This window comes from Rutilus rutilus (assembly GCF_951802725.1).
Source record: "Rutilus rutilus genome assembly, chromosome: 19".
Taxonomy (NCBI): Eukaryota; Metazoa; Chordata; class Actinopteri; order Cypriniformes; family Leuciscidae; genus Rutilus; species Rutilus rutilus.
In genome coordinates, this window is record NC_140232.1 from 134,552 (window position 1) to 161,017 (window position 26,466).

Consider the following 26,466-nt stretch of genomic DNA (forward strand, 5'->3'; position numbering starts at 1 on the left):
CATGTTGAAATGTGAACTAGACAGGTAGGCAACCTTTCAATGCTAAATTTATATACATGTACGACACGAGGATGTTTTTCGATATCTAAAAAGTAAAAGTAGCTAGTATGAGTGTATACTCTAATATGGTGAATTTTATAATGTTTAAACCAGTGTTTGCTGTTAAATACTGTGTTTGTGGATATCTGCTCAAACGTAGATATGTGTAATGTGGTAACAATAATGTTTCATAGTTTGGAGCAGCTCGATCGCTTCAGTAAATGTTCTCTGCACGCGCTGTGAGTTTGAGTCACTCGCGCTGTGCACTTGAAAAGCAAAACTCGCCAAATGTGTGTGCGTGTGTGTGTGTGTATTTTGTACATTTTAAACAATTAAACAAAAAGCAATTCAGAAAAATCTGAAATGTATTCCCAAAATCGTGCAGCCCTATAGTTTCTCTTGATATCAGCATGTTCACAGCTGTATTTTTATTTTTTTTACAGGGACCAGATGCCCCACCGATGAGTCCTGCTGACTTCAACATTCACATGAGACTCTGTACATGAACATGGTAAATGAAAAAATCAAACACCTTGGAAATTTAGATCAGTGTGTTCAATAATGTGCTTTTTTTGTCCTTTGTTGTGTATCTTTGGATTATGTTGTGTTGTAAATAAAATAAATGTGTTGTAAATGTTTGACTTTCTCAGGTGTGAAACACATCAATATTCATGATGATTCACGCCTCCTCGCATAGAGCTTTCTTACACAAAACATGTCTTACAAATTTTAAATCAATATATTATTTTATCTGAATGAGAAGGCAGGATGATTTTCACATAGTTTTGGAGCAAATATTCTAGGCTGCGTGATACAATTTTCAAAAGTCTTGTGAAGAAATAATCAGTATGGGTTTCATGACCTTATTTCAGTGACAATTTTGTTTTTGTATTTTTCACAAATCACAAAAACTACAAACTTTTACATACATGCTGCTGACATATTATTGTAGTAGAGTTTGTGCTGAATACAGAGTAATCAGACTTTAGCCATGAAAATGTCACAGTAACAGAAATAAGCACAAATGTCAGACCATGTCAGAACACCTCCAGGGCCAGAAAACACCTCAGACCCCAGAGGGTTAGGATTATTCTCCATTTACTTTCTGTTTCTTAAGATTACACCAGCTCCAGTTTTGGATCCAGCTTCTTACCAGAACTTCAGATGACCCAACACCTGTGTAGAGATGACGCTGACCCCTGCCAGGACTTCAGATGACGCAACTCTGAATCAACATGCACCAATGCCAAAGGTTCTATATATTGTAATCATTATAATCACAACATTTAATCATTGCTGTAACATGCTCATTGTTTTTGCTTAAATGAATACATGAAGTTGGCTAACTGCATGATCTGCATTGCCTTTAGACTGTACATTTTCGACGTGTACATTACTTGGACACAGCCACCTCTGATAACAGATTACTCTTAATTGTACCTTAGAAACAAGCATTTCTTGTGAAGCTGTTTTGAAATGATATGTAAAAAGTTATACAAACAAATCTGAATTAAACTGAATTTCAAAATGAACAAATGATGAAAAGCAAACAAAAAATTACACAATTAGGAAAAATGTGACTATTATTTTTCTCATAGTATAATTAAGATATATAACAATTTTGTGATAGGACCAAATCTTGCCATACATTGCCTTTAGCATTTTTCTCATGGAATACCATCTTTTCAACTGAAAATGTCACATTACAGATACAGAAGGTTAGTTCAACCAAAAATTTAAATCATGTCATTCTAATCCTCGGAAATTCTTGAACTGCTCTATTTTTTTCTGGATCTGCCTTGATTCCTGTAGCAGTCACAATGTGGCCAAGAAACTCCAGAGAGGTATGGAAGAAATGTGTTTTCTTCATATTAACAGTCAGGTGGGCCTCTTTCAATCTATCCAAAACAGCCTGGATGTCCTGGAAGTGCTGTTCCATTATAATTATATCGTACAAATAGACAAAACAGTTCTATCCCTGTAGCTCTCCCAGGACTCTCTCCATCAACCGCTGGAATGTCACTGGTGCATTTTTGAAGCCAAAAGCCATGACCTTGAAATGAAATAGCCCCTGACTGCATATGAAGGCAGCTTTATCTTGACTGTCCTCTTCCATTCGAACCTGCCAATATCCACTGTTGAGGTCCAAGGTGGAAAAAACGACAGCACCACTCAAGGACTCAAGAATTTCTTGAATGGTAGGAATAGGCATCTGATTGAGAGACTGAATTTACCTGTCGGTAATCCACACAGAAACGGGATCCACCAGTTTTCTTGGGAATCAATACCACGGGAGAAGACCATGCTGAGGAGGAAGGCTCGATGACATCAGCAGCTAACATTTAATCAATGAGCTGTTTAAAAACCTTCTGTTTTGTAGGAGAAACACAACAAGGTTTTTGTTTTATAGGAACATCTTGGGTAACAAACTCGATATGTCAAAACACTTGTTTTCCCCAAAACATCTGTGCGGACATCAGAGTTCTGTTTGAGTTGTATTAGAAAACGTTCCTTTCCTCTTTCATCTAAGCAGGTGTTTTGGCATGCTACATGCAGATGGTTTGGTTATTCCTTTGTTGTATGAGGTGGAAGAGCAGAAAAGAGAGCAAGAGGTGAAGAATTGTGCCAGTTAGGGGTGCACGATATTGACAAAAAGTGATATTGCGATATCGATAATGAATATTGCGATATCGATATTAATTTCGATATTTTTAAACATATGTAAAACTACAAAAGTTATGGGAAAACGCATCAAAATAGATTCATAACAAATAAAACAAGTTTTCTTACAACATAAGGTTTATTGAACGCATTCGAGACGGATTTGAATCTGATCGCTGAAACCACATCAGGAGGAGATCTGGGCGGCATTCCAGATGAAACTGGACAAGTTTAAATGCATCTGGTTGTTGAAACCACATATGTAAAATGTCCTCCTCCCAAAAACACAAAAAAATAAACGTGTGAGAACGTGTTATAGGCTACATGTCATGTTATGGCCAGATATGACGACGCTACGTCTGCAGCACGCATCACCGCATGAGCAGCTGAGCATCTACCGGTATTCATCAAGCCAACGCGCAAACTATCGCAAATCAAAGTGAAAGTAAGTCGCAGACGCTTTACACACAAGTATCTTCATTAAAAGTAAAGAAGCGAAATGATCTTACCAGGGCTGTTGCCGTTCTCTATTATTGCGGTATTTGATTTTGACATTTTAGCTGATGATCAATAAAATGCAGCTCATAACTGTGTTCGGTTATGTGAACTCCATTAAATCTGCATATAGCGCGGGAATTGAAGATCGGATTTATATCCGTTTTGCAAAAACACATTTATGTGAACAGGTGTAAAAGGAATCGTTTTGATAAATCAGATAGCTATCCGATCTGTGAAAATGCATGAAGTGGCCAGGTGGCCTGATGTTTATACTTGTGCACTGGTGTGTGCGTCGAGCCGGCAAGTGTGTGTGTGTGTGTGTGAGGACTGTGTGGTAGAGCAAGGGAGAAGTGAGCGAGTGACGGTGATTAGCTTTGGAGCGACTCTACAGTCATATTGAGAGAAACAAAGTGTCTCCCCTGTTCTTTCTGATCACTGTTGGAAATCTGTAGCATGAAAAGTTAACCCTCTCCTTGATTTCATGTTGTTTATGGAGAAGTAGAACCAGGAAATCAGTCGGGGGAAATGCAACGGTGCATGTCGGACGGGACACATCATAAACAAAATATCGCATAAATATCGCGAGACTTTCGATATTATATTGGGCAATGTGATATCGCGATAACGATATTGATTCGATATATCGTGCACCCCTAGTGCCAGTCATGGAAGTGAAAATAATATTTTTCATCAGGCTAAAAGCAGTAGACATTGTTCCGGATGTCCATTTGTAGCCCCCTGAAGAAAAGATAGTCTAAACCCAACACAACAGGACAGGCAAGCATCTGTGGGGCAAGGACAACCACTGGTAAGGTGACTGTTAATGTTTGCACTGCAAGTTGTACTTCACCCCATCCTAATGGTTGCCGAGCTCCTCCATCAGCCAGATAAATGGGACCCTCAGTTCAGGGTCTGAGCTATTGAGTGTGATAACCCATGGTTAACCACAATTTTTCATTTAGCAGTGTATATGAAGATCCTGTGTCAACCAAAGCTTGGCCTTGACAAGAGTCAATGTTTACAGGAACAATCAGCTGTGGCAGAGATGAGGAGAAAGAATGAGTAGGTGAGTATACAGACTCCATACGAGTGACAGTGCTAACAGTTGGATGATTACCATGATTACCTTTAACAGGATTTGAACTTTGCTGGCCTTTATAGTTTTTGTTCTTAGCAGAACCACCCTGTGGACAAGTAGGAGCATGAAGGCCCTTACACCGCCAACAGAAGGGAGTTTTAGAGGAGTCCTGTGGTACTGGTGCTATTTTCTGGGTTATTCGATTGAACAGAATCAGGACTAGTTACTCTGAGTTTCCAAGTTTTTTTTTTGTTGATGTTCATATTGTAGTTGGTTTTCCTTGTCCTTTTCCAGCTGTTGTCCTAGATGGACTAAACTGTCAACAGATGTAACATCGTTACTTAGAAGTTGGCTTGCCATCTGAGGATTGATACTCTTCAAGATTAGCTTAATAACTTCATCCTCTTCAATTTGTGGCTTCCAGCGTTTGCACAGAGCTTGGTACATGTAAGCAAAATCTCACCTTCCTGCTGTACACGTGAACACTCTACTCCGCTAACTCATCCTCATAGTCTTCTAACAAGAAAGCATCAAGAAACTTAGATTCAAACTCCTACCAAATGGTTGTTTTAAGTCATGCAATATCCCACCAGTCTCTAGCTGGAGCACATTCCTGAGTTTTGCATGATTCTTTAGTCGCCAATGCAGTGTGTTATTAAACTCTTCCCTGAAGTGCTCAAACTGATTACTCATAAGCTGTTTTATTTCTGTTGTTTGTTTCACAGATGCAGTATCCAGATTCTTAGTCAAAGTATCTACGGCATGTTTCAACTCTCCATTTTCAGTGAAAAAGGTGTCTTTTAGACTGTCCATTAATCCAGTTACTGCTAATGAGGGCTGAGATGAAGGTGATATTGGGGGTCTGAGATCAAAACTTCCTGTTAAGTCCATACCCAGCAAAGTATGTTGAGATGAAAGAGCCTGAAATCCTACCAATGTACTAGGAAGAAGGGATTGAGTTCCATCCTGATCTGAGGCCATTACATCTTTAAGATCCTCTTAAAGGTCTTGGTTGGGATTTGGTTTTGATCTCCCTCCATTTCATGGCAAGATTTGCTTGGAGATGCAGCCATTTTGTTTGTAGAATTGGTTGTTGTGTTTTAGTTGTTTTGAATGATAAATTGTTGTTTTATTTGAGGGTATTTTCCTCCTCACAAGTTTTAACATTTGTGTCCCATCTGGGGTGCCACTTTTGTAACGTTTTCCCATAATCTTATTTTTTGGGGGGGGTTATGCAAAGAACTTCTGTAGTCTTTGTCTTACACAAAAACCTGTAGCTTAATGAAATGGGAATTTTACACCAGCAATCAATGCAATAATACCAATAACAATCACTCTTAAGTAGAAAACACACCACATTCAACACCACAGGACTCAGATATGGAATTGCATTCAAATCTGTATATTCAAAAGTCAACAAATTCAAGTGTCCCAAAATGGACTTTTGGTAAGAGATGAAAGAAGAAATAAAAAATAAAAACAAAAATCAGTTCAAAATTGTCCAGCCACAAAATAGGTTACAGAAAAGAAACTTAATTAATCCAGTCCAAACAACAATCAATGATATAATCCAAAAGAATAAATAAGCAGCAGCAAAAATAGTTCCAATAGTCAAAGTAGGAGAAGAGAAAAAATAAATAAACCCCCTTCTCAAAAACAGTCAACAGTCAAGTCAAACAGTCATCCACAGCAAACTAGATTGTACTCACGTTTTTAATAGTCTGGTACATTTTCCGGGACTTAGGTATTGGTATATACAATGCTGGAGGCTCCCACTCCGTCAATCCAGTTCAGGTTTTGGAACTACACATTCGCATTACAGTTTTCTCTGCCGCGTCTCAACGACAGTCAGCTAGTCACATAATGACAAGGATACTTTCCTTTGCGTAATCCAGAAAGTGCGATCACAGTAGAACGCAGACGATAAGCACTCTTGCCTAGCCTGGTTCTACCAGACTCTCGTACATTTCATTTGTACAGAGAGTCTGGCCTCTCTCCATTGACAAGCGTTAACTTCCTTGTAGGCGGGTACTCTGTTGAAGTTTAAAACTATTGGATCTGACCAGAGTCACTCTGGATCTGCCATAACCAATTGCTAACGTTTGGTCGTGACGTATGTCAACTCAAACTAGCGCACGAGCTCAACGTCATCGTTCTAAGCCACTCCCTCTGTTCGCTGATTGGACCGGTTAAAAATTGATCGGAGAAAACCAAAGAATACACCACAATCCCAGACGGAGTTACTGAAGGAAAATGAAATTGAGCGGAAGTACGTAGGAGGGCGGAGCCAGGCTAACTAACAGGCTAAAACAATAAATCGCCGCGGGAGTCTTCTAGAAGAGCTCCGCGAGTACCATTCAATGCCCGACAGCCACCGCCATCTTGCCGTGAGTGACGCACGTCATCCAGATAAAGGTAACTAGGGGCTGGACTAAAGACGTCGCCATCTTGATTCGGCCAATATATTCTGATGACTGTAGATCAATAGAATATTGACATATTTTTTTTGATATTTGTGGATAATGATCGCAGATTTATTTCACAGATGAATGATGACTGATAAATGCAGGAAAGATCAACAATTCATTGCAATTTATTTATTTCATGATGACATCGTCACATAGTGAAGATGTTTTTAATGAAATCTGAGAGATTTCTGTCCCTCCACCGAAAGCCTATCCACTAAAAACTCTGATGCTTCAAAACATTCCATGGGAATGGAGCGGTTTAAAGCTACAATATGTATTTTTTTCACCGCTAGGCGTTGCTAGCCTCTTACAATAACAAAGGCGTAGGTTGATGATGCATAAGCGGAATTATGGAACTTGCCGTCACACCGAAGGATCTAATAATGTTTATGGATGAGTGAATACACTGATGTTTTTAACATGACTGGTGTGAAGCTGGGCGCGATCGCTAATGAGAGACAGATGTCAGCGCCACACGCGAGTCCCGCAGATATAAAGGAATGAGGACATTTAATTCAATTACTACTCACACAGGTCCGTTTATTAGACGAAGGAAACGTGTGAGGTAACACAGCGCTGCTCCACTTGCTCTACACTATCACACTAAACTGCATTTGAGTGTTGAGTTAAAGTTATAATGGTATTCTTTGTGTTAGTTTGTCTGTATGAGACTAGCAGTGAGCGAGATCAACATTAGAATAACATACACTGATCATATTCTAACATTTCATCATGTTGAGCTCTATAACATTGATTAGTTTCATGTACATTTGCTCACCTGTCTAATAAAGTACATACAAGAGCGGCGTCCCTGTCAAGTCGTGACTCGTAAAGCTCAGTCAAGTCGAAGTTAGCCGCGGACGCTAGCTCTCGGCATCTTGAAAATGCCACGCCGATATTGATCCTCGTTTTATTTCTCCTTTTGTCCCAAAGTCCGCTTGCCATGGTCCATAATGTTTGAACGAAACAACAACAGCGTGAGCGCGCCGCTAGACACAGTTGTCCACGTCTGTCGCCATGGTTACTATGGCAGTACAAGCGGAAACCAGGGATAACGCGGATATTACGTCATTGACAGGTGACAATGACCAGGGATGAGCCATTATTTAAAATTGGAATTTCTCTGAAATTAAAAATCTTTGGGAAATGAAAGCTTTAGCTTAAGTTCTGCCAGGAAGACTCAATTACTTCGTCACTTATTACCTTCATTGCTATCCAATCACGTCTTTATACTTTTCGTATAAAAGATAGGTACTTACACATGTTTGAGTTCGCAAATGCCGGCGCGACAACAACCTCCACCCTCCCCACCACCACCAGGATGGTCTTGTCCTTACCTCCCAGGGGGGTCGGCTGCGCCCCTGCCTTCGTCTTCAGGCAGGAGATGCAGATCCGCTACCCTCGGATTACGAACTATGGACGGGGCCTACGCCAAAGAACTTTATAATAATGCTTGCTGAGCTGTCAATAAATGTATGCTTCGTTACATCATTTTATCTCCCGAGTCTTTCTGGTAGAACTTTTGGTATATTGTAAGTACACAACTGCAGGAAATATATCACACTGTGCAAGTGATTTTTTGATATTTTATTACAAATATCTTACATACTGTACCTTTAATCCAAGTCTTCCGAAGAGATACAAACACATTATAGGATGAACAGATTTCATTTCGGCTTTTATTCACATATAAACACTGATCAGCAAATGTACATGGAGATCTCAAACATGTTAAATGGAAGCTCAAGGATAAAAACCAGCGAGTTTCATTCTCTCGCGCAGCGCAACGCAACACATTTGAGCTTCTGTTTGTGTTCGCTGATCAATGTTTGTATGTGAATAAAAGTCATTTTTGGGTGAACTATCCCTTTAAATTGAGTTGCAAAGGCTTTCATGTTGTGATTAAGTGTGTGTTACCTGTTCAGGTTTGAGGCCAGGCGGCACCCAGGCGTACTCCTCTAGCGCACAGCCAGAGTCGTCATCAGAGGTCGAGTTCCTCTGGAAGTCAAACATGATTTTAGAGACTGTCCTCTCCATATCCAGAGCCATATCACCACTTCATTCCATTAATCACTGCAGAAAGAGACAGACAGACAGGAATGAGAAATGTAGATCTGAGCGTGTTTTACACACTTACAGATCGATGCTGAAATAACTGAACCTTGCGTGCATTCAACTTTTATTTTGAAAACACACACACACCCACATATTGGGTTTCCATGTTTTATGGGGACTTTCCATAGACGTAATGGTTTTTATACTGTACAGACTGTATATTCTCTCCCTTTACACTAACGACTCCTAAACCTACCCATCACACACAACTTTCTGCATTTATACATTTTCAAAAAACATCATTTAGTTTGATTTATCAGCTGCGTTCCTCATGGGGACCAAAACAAAGGACAAAAATGACAGGTATTCCTATCTTTGTGGGGACATTTTGTGTTTTATTAAAGCAGGTGGCCAAATGCTCAATCCATGTGAGGACACTGACAGAGTACTGAAATAAACTAATTAATTGAAATTGACTGCATAGAAATGTAGCCTTCCAACTCATTCACTGACACTTAGGAATGCAATGCAATAAGGGAACTCATCAAACATAGTTTAAACACTACATTTAGAAAAATGATCATTTACAGTTCAGTAACCACAAATATTATGGAAAAATCAACCAGACTATATTAGGTACTTCAATAAATAACATTCTTAAGTGCTAGATCAAATAGAAGTAGCTATTCTAAGGAAAAACTGTGTATTTTCATATTCAACATCATTTTATACAATATTTTAATCAATTTCCAGTTCCACATAATACCAACATTTTTGTTGTATGGATATTCCATTATCTCAAAAACTACACGGTACATGGAAAGAATAATTTTTTTTTGAATATCTGGAGCAATGTATAAGACAAAGCCATCTGAATTCATCAAAATGTCTTTAAAAACACATTTGTGCGCCTGTTTGATGAACGGTGCTGAGATAGTAAAAAAAAATATATATATACTGATGCCATTATCAACAAATCTGCAGCAACATTTCAGACACGCATGATAAATCCAAATCATTTTAGCACAGAGAGTATTATGATCATCACCAGTACTTTCTGTTCTCTGTGCAATGTAATTGATTTTGGTTTGTGAACCTCTACACCTGAAAGCTTTCTCTCACATTATAAATTATACAATCTTATACCACGTAAGACGTCAATGTGACATCACAAACTTGCGCACCACATGAACATTCATTTGGTCTTTAGAATTAGCAGGAAAAACAAGGATAGAAAGAAAGAAAATGAATACAACAATCAAAGAAAAGAAAACCACACGGCTATAAGGGTTTCCAGAAGCAAGCTATTAGATCAAATCCATGAAATGAATAATACACACCAATAGACATTGGAAGCCTGTCTTATGATATCTCTGCAAAGATCGCTAGAACACTCTCCTGTTTAACCATTCAGATGAAAGGCATACAGACCTGCATCTTCATATCAGCATCCAAAAAATAACCTGAGGGCTGAGGAACCAGAAATAGAGGGAAAAAAGAGAAGCGCAGTGCTAAAGCACAGCGAAAATAAATGCTTTTCTCTTTTATGTGTCATGCCTCATCCTTCGCTCTCACTCTGCCTGTGGATGTGACTGTTTCTGTGTGGGTGTGTGTGAGAAAGAAAGAAAGAAAAAAAGAGAGGGCGGGAGAAAGAGAGAGACAGGGAAAGAGAGAATTTCTTATTTGTGTAAAGCCAACATGAGAGCAAGCTCTCAACTAAAGGACTGATGTTGACCTTCACATCTCTTTAGACTCTTTATAACATCACAATACTGCTTATTTTACATGTGTTCTTCGCACACAATTATTTAGCAAATAAGAAATCACAAACATGACTGAGGCCCAAAACCCCGTGACGTATGAACATGGTGAACACAGGACAAGCTCCACGGTTTAGCTAAACTATCCATTTTAAGCAATCACTGTGTCAAGTTCCAAGATTACATCATAATAAAACATATGTGTAAAACATGCTAAACTAAGTCCATAATTGCCATTTTCTATAAACATCCTCTTCTGAGCATCAGACAATGAGATTCAGTTTTGTTTGGAAGTCAAGAACATAATGTAGGAATATGCCATATCCAACCTGGGATGAAACGGTACAGGACTACACAACTGCATTGTGTTTGTGTTTGTGTAGAGTAGCCTACTCACAATTACTGTGAATTTATTGATTACAAGAAACAAATCACTTCCAAGTTTATCTCAATCCTTTCTGACCCGAGTAAGAAACTGTATATAGGCTTTCAGTGACGATGATGAAGACGAGAAAATAACCCAAACCCACACACTTGGCGTCAGTCAGTGTCGGCGAGTGGGCTCTCGCTAATACAGCTGTAATTACTGCTGCGCTTCAGCTGGTAATTAAGCCTCAGTGATGGCGACACGTCACTGTGTATTAATGACAGAAAGAGACGCACTGGGCTTACTTTACATGTTTACGATGGCTCCTCTTTCACAGTTAATATTCAGCAGTATGTCTCCTTTGATTTAGACCAGTTTGAGATAATGATGTGCAGATGTGCAGTCGTGCTAAATGATAAGCTAATCTGTGGAATATGTTGCTTTACAGTTGTAATAAGATAAATCACTAAAAGCATAAAACTGCACAAGAATGGAATGACAAACATCAAGCGCGTCAGAACTTACAATAGAAAGCACACTCATGTCCTGTTTTCTGAATGCCCTCTAGCTGTGAGATGTTCATATAACCAACAATAAAACAGATGAACGACGCCCATAGACATGCATTGAAGGAGGAGGAGCTTAAACCATATCTAAAAGACCCTAACCCTCAAAAACAAAGATTCTTTACAGCAAAATGTTGCTTCAGCATCTTTTTGGATATTTCTCTCGATTCTAAAGCACATCTTTACAGTCTCAGGAACACACAGAGATGTTTGAGCCTTTGGAGTGCTCTCAGTGACCGTGAACACATTAATCATTCAAACTAACAGCAGGATTCTGGCTTTGTCTCTTCCAGTGAACAGTGCTGTGCTCTGGTCGCCATGGAGCTCTGCAGCGACACGTCTCCGTGGAAACCTTGTGCTGATCCGAGAGCAGGAAAGCATAAACCGACAGATTCATCAGTGAGAACGTGTAAACCCCTTCCCCGGTAAACATCACTGTTTCACTCAGTCACTTCTCTGCATCAAAATGTCTTTTGTTTGTGGGAACTCACTTTGAGTTAGCAGGGTAATTCTCACAAAAAAAAAAAAAGGTCCATGTCACATTTCATCCCAAAATTAAAAGAACAAAAAATAGAATCCTTCTATATAAAGAATGTGAATCCTAAATGAATCCTATACCCTTAAGAGTTTATGCATTGTGGCATTATGTAATATGTAACATCATCATTATTTTCATGCGTGTTAACTAGAAGTTTCTTTACTATAATCTATTCAGACTTTTGCTTTTGATGTTTGGTTTTGTAATTATTAATCTCGTTAGATTATTTTTATGATAGTACTTTATTTCTTCTGTAATACAGTAAATATTGTATATCACGGCATGATGATAATAATAATGCGTTGCACATTTATATGGCGCTTTTCTAGGTACTCAAAGCGCTTCACATATGGAAGGGGGAATCTCCTCAACCACCACCAGTGTGCAGCTCCACCTGATGATGCGACGGCAGCCATACTGTGCCAGAACGCCCACCACACACACACACACACACACACACACACACGCACACACACACACACACCAGCTTACTGGTGGAGAGGAGACAGTGATGAAGCCAATCAGTATATGGGGATGATTAGGAGGCCATGATGGACAGAGGCCAATGGGCAAATTTGGCCCGGATGCCGGGGTTACACCCCTACTCTTTTTCCGAAGGACATCCTGGGATTTTTAATGACCACAGAGAGTCAGGAGAGTCTCGGTTTAACGTCTCATCCGAAGGACAGTGCTCTTTGACAGTATAGTGTCCCCATCACTGTACTGGTTAAGACCCACACAGACCACAGGGTGAGCGCCCCCTGCTGGCCTCACTAACACCTCTTCCATCAGCAACCTAGTTTTCCCAGGAGTCTCCCATCCAGGAACTGACCAGGCTCAGCCCTGCTTAGCTTCAGTGGGCCGCCAGTCTTGGGCTACAGGGTGATATGGCTGCTGGCATGGGGTATAGAATCGTTGTATCTATAGAACTGTCTCCAAACTTGGCTCATCGAACCAGGGCATCCCCCGGAGGCGACGCGTGCCACTCTTTCCTCAGCGATGTGAGAAATATGCTCAAGGACGGAGAAGGCTGAAGAAGCTAGTCCCACTACAATTTGCCACAATCAATATCGGAACACACACACCGGCCGCCACCGCGAGTTAGTCGACTCCCTCAAGACCAGACGAGTCCACATTGCATGCATACAGGTAACAAAGTGGAAAGGATCAAAGGCAAAAGAGTTCGGAGAAGCCTCGACACACACCTACGGACATTTGCCCCAGACGACTACATCATCCTCCGAGGCGATTTGAATGGGCATGTGGGAGCAGGTAGCGATGGGTACACGCACTGCCATGGAGGACATGGGCTCGGCGCGCTGAACGATGATGGATGTCGCTGTGGCGAGCAGGACGAGGGCCGTGAGAGAATGGCGGTGGTGTGATTGCTGATGAGCGATACCTGCGCGCTGCACTGGTCTCGTATCTCTCACGGAGGAGCGGAAGCATTAAAAAGGAGGAGTGACGATCGTGAAGGACGAGAGAGGACCAGGCCTGGACTATTTTATTTGCTGCTTTGTTTTATTATGTGTGGTGGCAGTCGACCGTGAGGGGCTGCCGTCTTTACTTTAGTTTTTTGTATTTGTTTATTTATTTTATTAAAAATCTTTGAATGTTCACCGGTTCCCACCTCCTTCTTCCCAGAACAACATACTGCGTTACAGTCGCATACTAGAATGTGCGGAAACCCACAACCCACATTGTAAGTTTCCCATACAATGACATATCTCACTGCTTTACTACCATAGTACGATGTAACTAGCTAGTCACGACTGTTTCCAGAAACCGTATTGTCAAATTGGTCGCTCAATCACGTTGGTTAATGATGTCATGCAGGTGGTGAAGCAATAACTACTTTTAATGAATCTGTTTGAGATCGAATTAATGCTAGATGTTTGCTATAAATAACATTATAAACATACTATTTCTCATGGACTTTCTATTTCATGGACTATTTCTCATTTTTCTCAGTTATTTTGTTTTATTTTCCAGACTCAATCATAGGCTCGTTCTTACACACTAGAGCTCGTTCACACATGCGCACTCTTCAGAAACTACTTTAAATCTCTTGACAAACTAAAAGACATAAATTACATTTGTATGTAATATAAATAAAAGATATAGATTGCACTGAATGTCATCTTGCTTATTTGGCTCAAGATAAGGATTTATTGAGTCCACATGTCATGAAAACTAGAAACTCTGCTTCTAACCACAGGTCGAGAGCCGTCGTTCAAACACACAACAGTGCAATGCTGTTTGCGAATGTTCATTGGAACTATGTTTTCGGGAAACACCGACTCATTGAACTATGCTGATAATGACGGAACTTGCGACCATAGTTGGCTAACGATGCTTTTGGGAAACACACCCCTGGCTGTGACCAACACGTATTTCAAGAAAAGATCTACACCAGCGGTGGCCATGCAGCTCTGACCGGCTACTGGTGGTCCGGGGCGAGACCTGAAGCTGGAGACCAACACTAAAGTGATTCCGTATGACAGCACTGCACCCCAACACCGTCTCCTGGAGCTGGACGTACAAATGGACCCGCTACGTCAGACGGGGAGCCAACGACAGGGCCCGAGCGAATTAAAGTGGTGGAAAATCAAAGAGGGCAGGGATGAGATCCTCTGTGATCGTGGAGTGGTATTCCTTGCCGACCTCTTCAACCGCATTGTGGCCGTGAACAAGCCGCCCCACTTCTGGACAGTCATCGAGTGTGCAATACGATTACTGTGCCACACAATGAAGATCTTTGAGCAAGTGTTAGACCGACGCCTTCGAAGCATTGTCACTGTCACGTCCAACCAGTGCATTTTCGGTAAGACTTTATGAAGCCGAATGTTGGCCCACGACCAAGAAATACGAGCTAGCCCTCCATGCAGTGGAAATGAAGATGATCCGATGGATACCTGGGCTAACCCTCCACGACCATGTAATAAACGAGGATATCAGGTGAAGACTTTGAGTTGCCCCAATCACAACGAAGTTGAGAGAAGCCCGTTTAAGGTGGTACGGCCACTCTCTGTGTAGGGTTCGGTACCGAAACCCCCTGTCTGACCGGTATGTACTGGACCGAATCAGAATGCAGATTTTATTCTGTGCCATTTAAATGCCTGAGATGTCGAGGAAGCGGCAAGGGACCGTCTTTGATTGAGTCATTAAACCGTTCATTCAACTGACACGTTCAGAAACGCAGAATCATTCACAGATAGATGTAATGAAACAAGGTGTTGAAATTATTTTAACTTTGAGCGCCACATTACAAGGCTCGGCTAAGCTGCAATGCATCACATGGGCAACGCTGACACTGATGCTTCGTTTCTTTATTCTTTTTTACTTATTTTATTTTAAAAGGGACAATGCACATTAATTAACATGAGCACTCAAGTCCATCATGTAAATGTGCCAGATTTAGCCATTCAGGCAAATTTTCTGTTGCCCCTGGCAGGTTGATGGTAAAGAAAAGTCCATAAAACATAAAAAAAATCATGTAAAAACATTCCAGCAAACATAACCATAATCAAAGCATATTAACACAAATACAAAATGACTTAAAATATAAGACGGAAACAAGCCACTAATCCAAATTATGGATTGATTATTCAATAACCACTGTTTTGTCAATGCAAAGTAAAATATATAATATTTCTTAATTCTATAGGTATAGTATTCCAGGTATGTGCAGCTCTATAAAAAAAGGCAGACTGCCCAAAAGCACTTCTTTTATGTGGTATTATACAATCCCTCTAGTAACGGCTCTAGTAGAGGAGTTCTGCTTTTGTCTAACTCATTAAGTGGAGGTGGGGCCATACCATGCAAAATTTTATACACAAGTAAAATATCTCCAAATGTAATCACATTTCCCCAGTTTGAAAAATAATCATATTAGTTACATTTTTACAATGATGATATAAATTAGACCTTTCATCCAATATTTTCAAAGCCAGCTTATAGAATCTTTCTACTGATTGTAATGTAGTCCCGCCTGTCTGCGTCCAGCTGGTAAGGCAGTAATTCACATGTGAAAAGATCATGGCATTAATGTATATTTGATTCAATTGAATTTTATTCATAACTTTTTTTAACTTGTTTTTTTAAATCTAAGTTGTGAATCTATTATTATGCCTAAATATCTATACTCATGGACTACTGATCATTTTCTTCCTGCTACTATAACGTCTGAATCTTGATCTTGATCTCTATTTGCAGACTTTGATAAAAAAAAAATGCATACAGTTATACTAACATTAAGATGTAAACATGAATTTATTAACCAATTAGAGACATTGACCATTGCAGCTGATAATTGTTCTGCATCTTGCTTTTTGCTTTAAGGATGCACATATATAACCGTATCATTAGCATACATCTGACAAGTAACAGTAGATACACAAACTTGAACATTAATATGCAAACTGAACAACAACGGCCCCAATATTGAACCTTGGAGAACACAAAGTCAAGTCAATTCAAGTCACCTTCATTTATATAGCGCTTTTAACAATATAGACTGTTTCAAAGCAGCTTTACAGTGATAATAGGAGATTACAGTAACAGAGATTGTTTAGGCTTTACAGCAGCTCTAGAATAAAGTTATTGTCCAGATAAAGTTAGTTTTGATTGATTCACTTCCGATGCGAAGATCATTAGTTATTAACTTAGGGTCCGCTAACACGACACCGTTCTCACAGAAAACCCTTTACGCGCTCCGGCCGTTCATCCGCTCAACAACAGTGCCTAGTGGCTCGAGACAGAATTAGTAACCATTTGTGAAGTATAATTGCCTACTCGGACACACTGTTTTCTATCAGCAAGGTATGATCTTATCCATTTGATTACCTCTGGTGAGAAATTATGATTTGATAACTTAATTAAAATTGTATGATTTACTGTATCAAAGGCTCTCTTTAAATCTAGATGGACAATTCCCACGACACCTCCTTTATCCAATTTAGATTTGATATTTTCTAAAAGAAAATAATTTGGAGTTTCTGTAGAATGATACTTTCGAAACCCAAATTGCATCAGGATGCAATGAGAATGGAGTACTATTCAAATGTGATTTACTGTTCAGAAATCCATTTCTCTGTAATTTTGGATTCTGCTGGTGGGATCCTAATTGGTCTATAATTGCTAATAGCCATGTGATCACCTGATTTGAACACTGGTGTAATTACTGCAGTTTTTAAGCCCTTGGAAACAAGACCAATTAACATTTTTTAAATGGGAGGAACGAGTGCCTCTTTATAGGTTTTAAAATCATTGTATCCATTCCATATCCATCTTTTTCCCTTGACCTATTAATAGATGAAATAATCATATGTACTTTAGAATTACTAAGTTCTCTAAAAGCTTTCAAATTTATACGGTAGATGTAACTAAATAATTTAAACCAGGTACTTTCTGAATCAAAGACTTTGTAGAATCTATAAAATTATTATTAAATGCTTCTGCCACCTCATTTGTATCATTAGTCATATGTAATTTGTATCATTCTCTATATTTAACTCCATTGTTTTATGTATGTTAATTACATTTTCCAGTTAATTTCTTTAAATTCTGCCATATTTCCTCCAGCTTCACAGATAGCCTTCATAAAAAAATGTAGCAATCGCCTTTCTAAGCTCCTTTACAAACTTATTTCCTAATGTGGTAAATAAACGCCTTCATGTTCTATCTTAGACCTGAGAGCTAACTTAAGAGCATGATCTCTTTGTTTCTTGAGGGGAACTCATTTTTTAATTTAACCATGCTAAATATTCTATTTGTCCTGGTTTACGTTTCACTTTCCTTGTATAATTGTCTATAATTTCAAGAATTACAGGTTTCATCTATACTCTTATATTTAATCTTTGCACTCTATTTCTTTAATTGCGTTTTCAAAATTGAATTTAATTTAAATCTAAATTAAACATTTCTTTATTCTTTCTGGTCTATTAGTGAAAGCCAGGAGCTAGTTGGTAAAAGGAAGTAAGATGGTGCCGGTGTGTGCGGCTTGCTGTCTACCCATTACGTTACTTGTTGTGTTTTTATTGACTTTACTGCTTCTACGTTGTCACTCGTTGATCTCTTATGATCGGCAACAACTTTTAAATATTAATCATGCCATGGCAAAGCTTCTCGGAACTCATCCCGATCCAAACAATTATGAGTTTTACTCACCACCCCCGCAGTCGGACTCACCCGGCCACCTATGCTGGGCTGGCGCGTCTTTGAACTTCCATGCAGGAGACGCCGGCGGACACGTGGAAATTGGGCGGCGTTGCGGTTTCGGTTGAAGTCCGCCTGGGCACTGGGCTTCACCTCGGTGTCGATCTCCATCAAACCGGCATTATCGGCTTTTTCGAAAGGCCGCAGATCAAAATCGTTGGTGGATTCGGCCGATTATCCCTTCTTCACTCTTCTGGCTGACTCGACGGATCTCTCCATGGCTCCGATGCAGGAATGTGAATCATTACAACCTGCGTTTACTTCGCAGAGCTTCCGACTCTTCACATGATCCACCGCAACTTAGGATGGCCCTTGCCAACGTTCGATCTGTAGTAAACAAAACCTTCATCTGCAGCGACCTCATCTCTTCTAACAATCTGGACTATTTCTTCGCAACGGAATAATGGATAAAAGCAGGTGATATCAGTCCTTTTTCCCAACTGGTTCCCCCGGAGTATGACTTTAACACTCCCCGGTTAACCGGCAGGGCAGGGGGACTTGTGATTATTTTTTAAAACAACGTTCAGTGTCGTTTATTGTCAACGGCCACTTTTACGAGCTTTGAAGTCCAGCAAATTCATTTAAATTCCCTCTATCCTATTCTACTCCTGCTAATCTATCGTCCACCTTCATCAAGTAACTTTATAAAGGAGTTTTCTGATCTCCTGGGGATGCTTTGACGAGATATGACCATATTTTAATAATTGGTGATTTTAATATTCATGTATGCTGCCCTACTAGTGCTTTAGCTACAGACTTTTTAAATGTAATGGGTTCAATGGGTAAATGGTCCCACACACTTTCACGGTCATACACTAGATCTAATACTGTCATATCGGTCTATCTGTGGCTGATATTGAAATCAGTGACCTTCCACTCTCAGACCACAGACCAGTATTTTTTTCTACACTTCTTCCAGCTCCACCCAATACAGCACCATCTCATGTACGTTGGTCTCGCACCCTAACCTCACATTCCCAGGACATTTTTACGGACCGGTACCTGGAGGCTGATAATTCTCTAATATCTGGCTCCCTTACTTCAGATTTAGACGTCAATGAACTGATACAAGACTTCAATGATAAATGCTCCAACATTCTTGACTCTATCGCACCTTGCAAGCTCATCCATCCCAAACATAAGTCTCAGCCATGGATAAACAGCGACATTGGACTATTACGTCAACAGTGCAGACTGCTCGAACGAAAATGGAAGAAAGACATGCTCCAAATATCATTCGAGATACTGACTGCCTCGTTAAATAATTTTCTAAAGGCAGAAAGGGCAGCAAAGAACAAATTCCTGTCTGACATCATTAAGAGGAATTCACATTGCTCCAGAACTCTCTTTTCAACCATTGACTCTGTTCTTAACCCCTCTGTTAAATCACAGTTTATGATTTCTCACTCTGAATGTGAAAAAATCCATAATTTTTTCGCTGACAAAATTAACATCACTCGAGCACAAGCTTTCACCTCGAGACAGCTGGCACCCGATCCTATTTTTTCTTGGGTACAGTGGAGAGAATTTGAGCTGGTTTCCCTCCAGACATGCAGGGGAATAACTTTGAAATTAAAGTCCTCTTGCTTTTTAAAACAGGTTATCAATACTGTTGGATCTGACATTCTGAACATTCTCAACAACTGTCTTGCGACTGGGACTGTACCAGACTCTTTTAAAGTCGCCACTGTGACTCTCATTCTTAAGAAGCCCTCACTTGATCCTGCTGTATATGAGAACTATACACCTATATCCAACCTGCCATTCATATCTAAAATTCTCCAAAAATCTGTTTTTATACAGCTGCAGAATTATTTGCTCACTCACTCTATCTCTGACATCTTTCAGTCTGGCTACAAACGCCTTCACAGCACAGAGTCTGCTCTTCTAAAAGTCCTCAATGATATTCTCATGACTACTGACGCTGGGGACACTGTAGCCCTAGTGCTACTAGATCTGAGCTCAGCATTTGATTTCGTTGATCATAAGATCCTTTTATCTCGACTGGAGCGGTCAATTGGTATCACTGGCACGGTACTTAAATGGTTCCAGTCCTTTTTATCTAACAGAAGTTTAGTTAAAGCTGCCGTCGGCAACATTTTTTTGGTCATATTCAGTGAAATCGACACTATAATCCGACAGAACAACATAAATAAGGAGGTTTTAGAAAAAAACCCGAGCTTCTAACTCCACCTGGAGCATGTTATTTGTTTTGCAAAAATCCACCGCTCCCGTCTCATCGGGTCCAATCAGCGCAGGGAGGTGTGAGATCTGACTGTCAATCACTGTTCGTGCACACGCCACAGATCCCCCCCCCCTCCCTCGCGCAGGCGCGCACATTACAATATCACATGCACACGACATGCCTAAAGTTCGCCTGAAGATTGTACGAAGCGTGATGGCGGAGAGAAAATCTACTAACAAGCTTCCAATTCCTCGGTTATTGCTATCTATGGATAGATTAGCCAGGGCAGCCTACCTCCGAGTCCATGGTGTTGATCGATGCTGAAGAGACGCGCGCGTTCACAGAAAATCAGGTACACACGCAATGACGATGGGCGGGTGCTCGTTGGTAGTGGGGGAGGGGCATGAGAGTTGTAAACATTCAAAATTTTGGCTAAATCCACTCAATCTGCCAGACTTGCCGACTGCAGCTTTAATATAGGCACTCAAACATCCTCAGCAACCCACCTCACCTGTGGTGTGCCCCAGGGATCGGTTCTGGCACCTCTATTGTTCTCTCTGTATATATATACTGTATGTTACCCCTGGGAACTATCATGAGTAGATTTGGTGTGTCTTACCACTGCTACGTGGATGACACCCAAATCTACATACCTACAACACAAAGATACACAAAGATAGCCAAGCATTTGAGAGATTAGATGCATGTCTTCATCAACTTAAACTGTGGCTTTCAAATAATTTCATGTTATTGAACGATGATAAAACCCAAATCATTCTATTTGGTCCAAATGAGCTCTCTAACGGTAATTCTACTGACTTAGGGACCCTTGTCGTAGATTTTTCCCTAAACCTAATTAAGTCCTATCTCATCTGACCTAAGCCTACCTGGGCCTATAATATTTATACTCTAGCGCGTCTACACATCGACGGCGGCTGAGTCTAATCCTATACCCAAGCGCGTCTACACATCGACGTCGGCTGAGTACTAATACCTGTTCCCGTAACTAGCTTACTTCCTGCGAAGGAATAATTGACAAACAGACCTCAGCAAATGTCCTTCAAATGCTTTAATCACGACCAGGAGATCTTCCCGAGCAGTTCTCAGGGAATCTCCCCCAAGAAGAAGCAAGGCCGGAGGATCTCAGACAAATTCCATTGAGAATCCCACCAACTAAAAGAATACAACAGTTTTTATAGAATAAGGAGGTATGGCAAAAATGTCATGCTGCATTACATCATTTCCCCACAATTTGATTGGTTTTCATAGACAAACCCTTCTGTTACCAGGTAAAGCAAACTTTGTTTTAATGATTACTTCATTGTTAATCACAAGGTTCAAATTTAGTCATCTGTCTAATTTCAATTCCCAAACTTGTTATTTATACACTCACACAACCAAAGTCAAAGGGGTATGGAAAAAATACAACATCCAAAAACACAGGACAGAACGTTTTGGTATATTGTGTTTCAAAGAGTTATCATGTTAGGCCTAAAAAGAGAAGTAATGTTAGATGTTAGAAACATGGTTAGTTTAATATACAGTTTACTATTTTATCTAGCCTATTAAAAATCTACCACACCCTCACACCACACCTTACAACCAACGTTAAAAATGTGGGGTTTTATCATGATAGTAGTCTTAAATTAAACAAACAAATTAATGGCACAGTTAGCGCTAGTTTTTATCATCTTCACCGGCTAGCCAAAGTTAAATCATTTTTAAGTAAAGACAGCTTCGAGACAGTCATCCATGCTTTCATTTCCACACGACTGGACTACTGCAGCTCACAATATGTCGCGCTTCCTCTGTCTGCAATTTCTCGTATTCAGATGGTTCAAAACACGGCTGCCCGTTTGCTCACCGGTAGCCGTAAACGTGTAGCTCTCTACACTGGCTGCCAGTTTAATATCGCATTGACTTTAAAATCTTAACTTTCACCTACAAAGCTCGTTGTAATCAAGCCCCTAAATATCTCTCTGACTTAATTGTCAATCACAACCCACCCAGATCACTTAGGTCAAGAGATCAACATCTTCTGTCTGTCCCTCGATCTTGCTTACGATGCAGAGGTGATCCAGCTTTTGCAGTGGCTGGCCTAAGTTGTGGAATAACCTCCCACTAGATGTTAGAACTGCTTCTACACTAGCTGAATGTAATTCTATGCTTAAAACTCATCTTTTCTCTTGTGCTTTCAATTCTCCCTCAAGCAGAAGTAACAAGAAATCCAGAAATTTCCTCAACAGTTTGATTGTCTTATTTTTTTTATGTTACATTTGGAATAGTTGCCTTCCCATTATTAAGAACATTTCGATATGATGCAAATTGTCCAACAGGAAAAGATATGCCAGTATATCCACAGTACGAAGGGAACACTAACGTTAGATGATTTGAACAGGTGATGATCATGTTCTCTGTGCACTGAGCTTTGTAACGAATGGACTTAATCAAAATGCTCTAGACATCATAAAACCTTCCCCCTCTCCCCTGTTGTCATCGACCCTCAAACCAGTTCTCGTCACAGACCGTTATCACCTTGGCTCTCCTGAACGATCTCAGCAAGAGACTGTGTCTGCAAGCCTCAAAGACAGCACAGGAGACCAGACGGCACGAGCCATTTGGTCAAAGACTATAGAGACAAACTTCCAATACACAAGGACATTGACTCCATTCTTACCCACAAACTTTCCCAAATGTTTATAGTATTTATCCTGTGTTTTATGCATGTCCATATGTTTTATTAGCGTAGTTATGATTCTTTAGTTATGTTAGAGTAACTTCAAATGTTGATATCCTAAGATGATGTATCACTGCTTTAACGTCTTCAAATCCCCTCTTTCTTGGTATCAAAATAATCCTCTTTTGATTTTATAATCAATGGTGTACAACATGTTATGACAAATTGCATCATAAATATGTTTGTGAAGACTGCACAATGGTGATAAGCTGGAACAAAGACTTTCTCAAGGTCATCTTAGATTGGTCACCTCACCAAATGGGTGTGAACTGATTAGGGTTGGGGACCTTTAAGAGTATCTGATTAGGTCAGATCTTTGATCAATCTCTTTGAGACAACATTTTCCTGTCTCCTTCTGGCAACTTCATCTTCAAGTTAACTTCTTTGGATTCAACGTGGACCACCCCAAGAACCCAAACGAACGCTTCAGCGCACTCCTGGCGAAATCATCAAGAATCTCCAGAATCTCCTGCATCTGGACTTGTTCAGCAACCGAAGTCAATGCAAGTACCCGTTCACAGCCTTTAGATGCGTTTCTAAGTTATTGTGTCCCTTCAAGGTGACCCTGATTCTCTGATGTTTCTCGTGGTTAACTGATGGTAATCTTGCCATTCTCTTTTCTTCTCTCTATTTCTTCACTTTTCTTTACTTTCTTGATACTGTATACAATCTTTGCTTAGTTTAGTTGTGTGTGTAGCCTACTGTAGTTTCGTTTATCAAATCATTATATCCACACTTTATTGTCTCTGTGTTTGCCACTCACAAAAATATCAAAGTCACTTAAACATCTTGATCTAGCTATACCTATGCTATTACCCTGCTAGTACTTTATTTACTTTAGTTAGAAAAGGTTATTCTTTCTTGGCCAGGAAGACAACTTATTTCCTAGAATTAATAATTGATTATGCTTTGTGTTCATTGGATGAACTGATTAAATAACTGTACTATTAATTCTGCTACAGCCAATTCTACTGAGCCTATTCAATTCTATTCTGTAGCAACAAGGACTCTGTGGCAATAACAGCACTCCGCTTCGACCCCGGGAGGCCGCCAACTGCGAGGAAGAGCTATAAAGCAGTGGATGGACAGCGCTACGGAGGACATGTGGGCAGTGGACCAAACCCCGGAGGACGTCACAAACCGAGCCAACTGGACAAGACAGAGCTGAGCAGAGAGATAACAAACATCAAAGATACAAAAATACTCAGGTTTTTACTCTCTCAGAAATATCCAAAAGTCTGAACAGAACAAGCATAATAATATCAAAATCAGACCCAGAGCAACTGAAACACATTGGTGTAGAAACAGTAGAAACAGAATACGGGAAACACTGAGTAGGAGCCTCACCATTCGACTAGGAGGGCTCGCGCTGCAATCCCAAGGGAGCTAACTGAAATTTGGATGGGCGAGCTCAGCAGGCGACTTAAACCAAATGCCATACCTATAGGCTAATTATAAATTCAAATAACACATTCCACGTCATTAAATTAATTTAATAATCCAAACAGTGCTCACACAACCCTCCAGTTCATTATTTAGATGCTGTGCTGGCTCTCCCGTTTTCATGTCGTAGCGAGGGCTCCCCTTTTCGAGAGCTATGTGAGCCTTTCCAAATGTATTTGTATTGTGAGCTCTCCTCTTTGAAGAGGAGAGAGAGCTCTCCTGTCCAAATCGAAGTGAGGGCTTGCCCGTATATTTCGCACCCGGGCTCTCCTGTTTGCATCGCAGTGGGGGCTCCCCCTCTTAAGTGCTGCATGAGCCTTCCTAGAACAAGTGTAGAAGGATAAAGCAGGTGAGTCTGGGGGTTCTTTATTGCAGGGGAAGGTTTGGCAAAAATTAGCTAATGGAACCAGCTTGGGCACCTTAGGAGAGATTTAATAATTTAAAACATTTCCAGACTGTCCAGTAGGATTGGAGGGTCATCGGAGCCCTGAGGGGATACAGCTCGAACAGTGCGTATGAGGCTGCGGACAGCAGGATGTTTAGGAGCTGGGGAGGCCATTTTGGTAAAATCCCCCGAAGCCAGTGGAGTGGGCCACGTCAGTGTATAATTCGATATTGTGGGAAAGACAGCCATCATAGAAAAAGGTAAGGCCGTTGCTTGAGAAAAGTTATCTAAATGTTTAATTTCTGCAGCAAGGCAGGGTTAGGGAGCACGGGAGCAGAAGAAGGGAGAGAAAGGAGGAGTGAGATTAAAGGGCAACTTTGGGGAATTATGTGCATGGCGAATTTGAAATGACAGAGAGGAGAGTGGAAACATTTTTCAAAAACTTTTTGGATGATGTGAAGGTGGCCAGCTGAGATTGCATTGTGGGGGCGATGATTAAAAAATCGTCAAGCAGATGACTGAGGAAAGGGATTGCGTGATTATTAAACAGGATCTAGCAGATCGCTTCAGACAGCGTGTCAAATATTTTGGGGCTGCTTTTCAGCCAAAAGTTAAGTGCAGTGTCAAACTCCAACTCCAAAGAGATGGCTGAAATCCATGTGGATGGACATTACTTTGAACGGTGAAGTGATGTCAATTTTGGCGAGCCACGCACCGCGGCCAATGCTTTTGATCATTGTTATAGCTTGGTCAACATTATGGTAATGAAGAGAATATTCTTTGAGTGGAATGAGGCTGTTAATGCTGAGAAAGGTGGATTCATGTGGGGCTGAGAGATCAATTATAATGCGTTTTTTTCCCCCAGAGAATTTCCTGGTTGCCACTCCAATGGGGCTGATGCGAAACATTTGGAAAGGGGCTAATCATAAAGCCTGATTCCACTTCATCTCATAAGAGATCGTCTACTATTTCAGATTTGGAAATTGCAGTTTGTAGGTTACTGCAAATAATGCTTGAGGAGGGCAGGCGCTCTAGTCCGGGGGTTAAAACAATATTGAGACAAGACAGGAAATAGGGTTTGATAATTCCACAGCAAGATGAGAAATAATGACAGGAGTGGAACGATTTTTTTAAGATCTTTACTTTCGTCAACTTTCAAAACAGGACATATGGAGTAATTACAGACATGGAGAAAGAGACAGCACTTCCTAGTAGACTTCCCGTCAATGAAGTTATCCTGTCTGCCTGAAGAAATGAACTACTCTGGCCCTGACATCGTGGTCATTTGAGGGATTAAAAATAACGGCAGGACGAAGGTCATGCTTGTGGACTTTGTCTGACTAGAATCTGGATATGCCAGGATTACTGAATTGATCTGAGGATAGGATGTTGTTGCTTGCTCGACTGATCTGCACACAGGAGATGTTGCAGCAGTGGAGGAAAACTCTGTTGTGCAGATCGGTGTCCAGA

At 40.4% G+C, this 26,466-nt stretch overlaps 1 protein-coding gene across 3 annotated transcripts in view; it reads right to left on the reverse strand.

Annotated features, from left to right (window-relative positions):
* The window catches only part of prickle2a (prickle homolog 2a), a 60,558-nt gene that overhangs the window by 29,430 nt on the left and 4,662 nt on the right, over window positions 1–26,466 (reverse strand). For 2 of the 3 annotated variants that reach the window (XM_084389736.1, XM_084389734.1), the window contains exon 2: window positions 8,662–8,817. In XM_084389736.1, the coding sequence (XP_084245862.1) occupies window positions 8,662–8,793 (132 nt within the window). In that variant the 5' untranslated portion in view covers window positions 8,794–8,817. Of the gene's footprint in view, window positions 1–8,661; window positions 8,818–10,230; window positions 10,352–26,466 lie in introns of those variants that run through there. The other variant, XM_084389735.1, reaches the window with a different exon arrangement.